The 5,960-nt window shown below is 33.7% G+C and overlaps 2 protein-coding genes across 3 annotated transcripts; one reads left to right on the forward strand and one right to left on the reverse strand.

Annotated features, from left to right (window-relative positions):
• The first annotated feature begins 6 nt into the window (after positions 1-6).
• Positions 7-1,291, forward strand: LOC116846824 (nucleoside diphosphate kinase 6). Its single transcript, XM_032821157.1, has 3 exons — positions 7-225; positions 372-675; positions 972-1,291. Exons 1-3 carry the CDS (start codon positions 148-150, stop codon positions 1,151-1,153), a joined length of 564 nt encoding a protein of 187 aa, XP_032677048.1. The 5' UTR covers positions 7-147; the 3' UTR covers positions 1,154-1,291.
• Positions 1,292-1,418: 127 nt separating this feature from the next.
• Positions 1,419-4,076, reverse strand: LOC116846823. 2 transcript variants are annotated; one of them, XM_032821156.1, is made up of 5 exons: positions 3,819-4,076; positions 3,102-3,684; positions 2,310-2,594; positions 1,815-1,951; positions 1,419-1,708 (listed from the first exon to the last, which is right to left on the reverse strand). In XM_032821156.1, the coding sequence occupies exons 1-5, from the start codon at positions 3,856-3,858 to the stop codon at positions 1,548-1,550; spliced, it is 1,206 nt and encodes a 401-aa protein (XP_032677047.1). In that variant the 5' UTR covers positions 3,859-4,076; the 3' UTR covers positions 1,419-1,547. The 2 variants fall into 2 exon arrangements, with proteins under 2 accessions (XP_032677047.1, XP_032677045.1); XM_032821154.1 differs by having other exon boundaries at positions 2,310-2,597.
• Positions 4,077-5,960: the final 1,884 nt, after the last annotated feature.

Raw genomic sequence — 5,960 nt, forward strand, 5'->3', positions numbered from 1 at the left:
CATACGATCTTATGCTATGCATATGCAGTTATGTCAATTTGTGTGCGATAGCCCTAATGGCCTTTGTTTATAGTTTAATGGAATACACGCAATATTATCCCGCCATTCTTTAAACACATAACAGCCAAAAGTTAAAAAGATGTTAACATGCAATCGAGAAAATATCTCCAGTTAACATTGGCTATACTCAAACCGCATGTTGTCAAATCCCCTTTCGCTCTTGAGGTACGAAGTGAATTTTACTTAGCAGAAACAAAATAGAAACCGAGTTTGCGATTGAGGTTAACGGATAATTTGATTTATGTTAATGTCAAAAAACGTCAAAACATTCGTTAGATACAGTCATAATTGAAGTTGCTTTGATTTTTCAGAAAATCCGCGGTTTAATAATTGACAATGATTTCAAAATTGTCAGATCGCGCAGGACGATTATTTCTTATAAAGAGGCTGAATTGTTTTATAAGGAGCACAAGGATAAATTCTTTTATAATCGTCTCCTTTCGTTTATATGCAGCGGACCATCTGACATATATATTTTAGCAGCACACGACGCCATTATCAAGTGGCGTCGTGTAATGGGTCCTACTAAAGTTTATCAAGCACAGTACATTGCGCCTGATACCATTAGAGGGATGTTTGGATTATCAGATACTAGAAACGCCACTCATGGATCCGGTAATATCCTTCACATCTACAGTAATAAATAACAGAGTCTGTTTAGAAAATTTTCAAACAATTTTATTGTCCAAATCACTTTAAACTTTATTCCAAATCGAGTTTTTGAAATTGCTTAATATTTTACAAGTATCGAATATCTATGTACTGATATATTTGAATTATGTTGATATAAGCGACCAAAGTTAGATCCTACAGGATATTTTTTATTATTAATATCTAAAATGAGTCAAAATTTTCATTTATTTAAAGCAGTTTGATATGTTTGATATTATAATATTACAATATTATTCTAGATTCGGCAGAATCCGCGAAAAGAGAGATAAGTATATTTTTTGAAGACTTTAACACAAAAAGTTGGTATGAAAATGAAGAATTATTTTATAATCTAGGAAGATTGCATTTTGATCCAGCATCATTTGTACATGTCATTGATAAAAGCTTCATGAAAGTGCAAAATGGGCGAGTTATAAAATAATCGTTTTCATTTTCTCCTTCTTTCACATTTGTGTGGTTTCCTAAATTTAAATAAAATTTTATTTTTTTTATTCACTCGGAAATTTATCATTTATGCAACTGTATGCTTTTATATACAAAAATATCAACAAAATTAAATAAATAAAGAATATAAAAGTATTCTGTTATAATCTTTTATAGAATCTTATTCAAACAGGACATTTACTTCCAAGATTAATTTTTAATATAAAAAATTTGTACAATTAACTTTTGTTATTTAGCACCACTTATAATAAAATAATATAATTATATTCATTGGACCTTTGAAATGGTACATGATATTTCATAATACGGACAGATAACACAATAATTCTTGTATATGTGCTGCATTATAATCATGGAAGCAACATTATAATCTATGCATTCATTTTCACGAAAACTTTAGGTCGTGAAAACACTTTAATTCCTTCTTCTAATTTATTTAGCTGCTTTTCTATTTCCATCTTGCGCCTCTGTGCCCTGAGTGTATCCGTTTTTATAGGCATCATATTCAATTCATTAATGTATTCTTGATAATCTATATTAAGAGATACAACACAACGTGAAATTAATTCGATAAATATTATGAATCTCTATAGAAAAAAATAATGCAGATTATTAAATTTTATTAACGAGATACATACTTTTCTTTAGTAACTGCAATGTCTCCTTGCGCTCATGATCTGGTAAAGGCACATGATTCTCTGGACAGTCAGAATATGATGCTTCTTTCTTAGCTTTTAATTCTTTTTGCTGAACTTCCTTTCTCTCTCGAAGATATCTATTTGGAACATTATACAAATATTTCAAAGGTTTTCAATTATATGATCATGCAGTTCGAGATGGAATTTTTGTTTCAAGGTCCAGACATTTAAGAAACTTTGAAAGTAAAAAAAATGAATGTTCATTCTCTCTAAAACATATTACATAAGTTTGCAGTTTGAATACAAACTCGAATATATCTCAGGCATGGTCTACAATATTGTATATCATGCCTCAGATTCTAAAAAATTTGAAGAATTTAAGATTCAATTGAAATCAATCAATCAAAAATTTGAAGAATTGAGATTCAAATGATATTCACATTGTTCAGATTGTTCGATTATCCGAAAATTCTGACCAGTATAGCGATATCATACTTAGGAACAACTCCTTTTCGGTAATGTGCAGGTGGTGCACAATGGTTAAGTTGTATCGCTGGCTTATCAACCACGGAAGTATATTCTTTATTTAACTGGTCGACTTCTCTATGGGTTTGCGACACAGTACTTCGTAAATCAAGCTTTCTTAAATCTTCGGGAGAATGCATATTGTCTCTACTTTTGGGAGAATTGATTTGTAATTTTATAGTTTTTTCCTCTTGTTCATTCAAGTTAGTATCGCTAACTGCATCATTGTGCTTTGTAATTTTCTCCGAGGGATACCTACTGATAAAAATCAGCTTGAAAGTATAACTCTAAATTGTTGTTAACTATTGATGCTATATACAGTATGTACTGTAACATACTGTATGTTGTGTGTGTGTGTATATATATATATATATATATATATATATATATATATATATATATATATATATATATATATATATATATATAACATGAATAGAATTTATAAAATGAATAAAAAATAAATCAGTGTTATTAGGAGAGACTCCCAAGTAGAACACAAAGACATATAAAAGTCAAAATGACGTCAAATGATATAAAATTATTGTCATTTTGATATCAAACAATACCATTTTCATGACAATTTCATGACAATGATGTCAAAATGGCATCATCTTGACATAAAAATGATTTTATGTTCTACCTGGCGAGTAAGACAAACAAAGTTATCAAAATATTACAATAAAGATGGATAAATAAAAAAAAAATATGGATATAATCTCTTTTCATCTATTCATTGTATCATTTTTTAAATATGCTTACCGAATGATACCTTCAGAATATATGTTTTCCATTTGATCTATATTTAAAGTTTGCATTCCCTGATTTTTATATTTAATAGCATTCTGTATATCTGTCTTATTTATTGTATTGTCAAACTTATGCACAATATTTGGTTCAGATGAAACTTTTGACTGCATCTTCTGCTGACTGTACTTTTCATTGTATTTACTTGTTCCTCCTTGTTTTTGTTGTTTACTAGATAAGTTACTATTGATTTCTGCTCTGAAAATCTTCTTAGGAATAGCAATATGTTTTGCATTTGATTTAAGTATATTACTTTCATCCTGAGACTGTTGTTTTTTATCCTCAATTCTGTCAGTTAATGTCACATTGATATTATTCTTCAATACTATACTAGTGTTATCCCCTTGGTGTTTCTTCTTTTTTTGAAAATTAGTGACTACTCTTGCAGATATATTCTGGTATTTGTCCATAGTTTTATGATATTTATGCAACTGTAGCTTCTGCAACTCTTCCACTTCTTTGTTAGCTTGAAAACATTGTTCCATTCGCCGAAGGCTTTTCACATTTTCATGAATGAAATTCTTCCTCCTGAGTGGTTCTAAAAGTAATGTGTAACATATTCTATGTGTCATTAATTGCAAGAACTTTCTGTTTTACTTAATAATGTTTTTTTATAATTATAAAATAGGATAATATATGTACATGATAATATCCGTAAATAATATTACTTACTGGGATCCGGAAAGATTCCTTTTAACGTTGTTACTTTCATTCTTTTACAATAATTATATATTTTCTAGTGTTTTAACGTAGAATTTATATATTGAAATAAGTATGATATTAATACTAGATTAATATTGTTTTACCACATAATTTTTATTTAGCATTATGTGTTATAAACTGTTACCACATGAGCAATTTTATTTACATACTAGAAGTATAGTTCCATCAAAAAAACTTGAGAATGACCACCGGGCACAAATGTCTATACTAAGCTAGATAGCTAACATGTCACATAGCCTAATGGCTCCTGCACACAAGACGCGGTAATGCTTACCGCGCGGCGGAAATTCGTGCGACAGCCAATCAATATACTGCTTTCCGTAATAACCTTCTAGTTCTTACGGGAAAACAACGGGCGCATTCAGTAGAAAAAGCGCTCAGTGAGCAATCAACGATTATTGGTTCTTGCTATTAGATCCCTAAATCTAGACCAATTACATTGACAAATTACTCAACTGTTGTGCAACTGTTGAGTCTGCTGAATGCAGCCAACGTATTGATTGGGCGCATTCAGTAGAAAAAGCGCTCAGTGAGCAATCAACGATTATTGGTTCTTGCTATTAGATCCCTAAATCTAGACCAATTACATTGACAAATTACTCAACTGTTGTGCAACTATTGAGTCTGCTGAATGCAGCCATTGACTGTCGCGCGGATTTTCGCCGCGCGGCAAGCATTACCGCGTCCTGTGAGCAGGAGCCATAACGTTGCGTTCCGTTTCACGCATAATGCGCGCATTGTCTACAATATACGTAACACGAACTATAGATAAATGTGCGCATATGCGTGAAACGGAACACGGCCTAGGGTACGTTCAGATTCCCTACCAGGGTGCACTCTAATACTAGAAGTGCTATAGTATATGTAACATATACTATAGTGTTTCTAGTAATAGAGTGCACCCGGGTAGGGAATCTGAACGCACCCCTTAGTTTACACGGCAACTTAAAACCAGTTTAGTAACTACCGTAGTTAGTAAACTCTTGAATCCGATTAGAGTATATTTCTAAATCTAAAAGAATATACCAATCGGATGCGAGAGTTTACTAAATACGGTTGTTACTAAACCGGTTTTAAGCTGCCGTGTAAACTTATGGCTCCTGCACACAGGACGCGGTAATGCTTGTCGCGTGGCGGAAGTTCGCGCGACAGCCAATCAATATGATGCTTTCCGTAATAACCTTCTAGCTCTTACGGAAAAACAACATATTGATTGGCTATCGCGCAGTCTTCCGCCGCGCGGCAAGCATTACCGCGTCCTGTGTGCAGGAGCCATTAGTCAAGGCCAGCGCACGAACATTGTCGTAGCTCCTTACGCCATCTTACGTGACAACCTTACGTTATATGAGACGTAAGCTGAACGTACGGCAACGCACGAAAATTTTACGATACGTTATGTTACGAAGGAACATAGAGGTTCTGTGACCAAGGTAATTAAATTAGATTATTGAACAATAAGTAAAGAAACAATAATAATTTATTTTTACAGTCATAATTAGAAATGTCTATTGTTACGTTCCGGCGGGTTGCGGCCACGCTGCCGTGAAGAATAGCGCTCGAACCCTAGCACGGGATCAGATCGCAATTTTTCGGGCTAAATGAATCGCGTGATTCTACCCGGGAACCCGAGCGATCAAGGGTAATCGCGATGGATTTCACGTAAGCGCGTAGTATAACCACCGTAGTATACCTTACGGTGGGTCGAACAGTCGCAGACGTTAATCGTAGTTTCGCGCGTATAGAAATAACGTAGATAATGACTTACCAGTGGTCGTCCACTGTGCGGTTGCTCTCTGTATCCCTGGATGGCGCTCTCGTGGCTTACGTGGATCGACACCTCCTGGACCTTTAGATGCTGCCGAGTATGGAGAACCTCGTTCTGCATCGTGCGGCGGCAAGTTCAAATATTCAAATCACTTGTAATTGACCGATGGGCACTAGGGAGGAACACCGCACGTCGCGGTTTCGCTTAGGCGCAGGAGGAAATGTGCCGCGTAAGAATGTTCGAATGGGAGGGAGTAGAAATAGAATTACTACAGATAATATATATATATATATATATATATATATATATATATATATATATATATA

This window comes from Odontomachus brunneus, unplaced genomic scaffold, assembly GCF_010583005.1.
Source record: "Odontomachus brunneus isolate Ranch 3 - 2012 unplaced genomic scaffold, Obru_v1 Obru_scaffold_070, whole genome shotgun sequence".
NCBI lineage: Eukaryota > Metazoa > Arthropoda > Insecta > Hymenoptera > Formicidae > Odontomachus > Odontomachus brunneus.

Coding starts and splice junctions, on each gene's coding strand:
- LOC116846824 (XM_032821157.1), top strand. CDS start 148: ATGCAATCGAGAAAATATCTCCAGTTAACATTGGCTATACTCAAACCG. Junction 226..371: donor AATCCCCTTTCGCTCTTGAG/GTACGAAGTGAA, acceptor TTGATTTTTCAG/AAAATCCGCGGTTTAATAAT. Junction 676..971: donor AAACGCCACTCATGGATCCG/GTAATATCCTTC, acceptor ATATTATTCTAG/ATTCGGCAGAATCCGCGAAA.
- LOC116846823 (XM_032821154.1), bottom strand. CDS start 3,858: ATGAAAGTAACAACGTTAAAAGGAATCTTTCCGGATCCCA. Junction 3,685..3,818: donor AGGAATCTTTCCGGATCCCA/GTAAGTAATATT, acceptor CATTACTTTTAG/AACCACTCAGGAGGAAGAAT. Junction 2,598..3,101: donor TATTCTGAAGGTATCATTCG/GTAAGCATATTT, acceptor GATTTTTATCAG/TAGGTATCCCTCGGAGAAAA.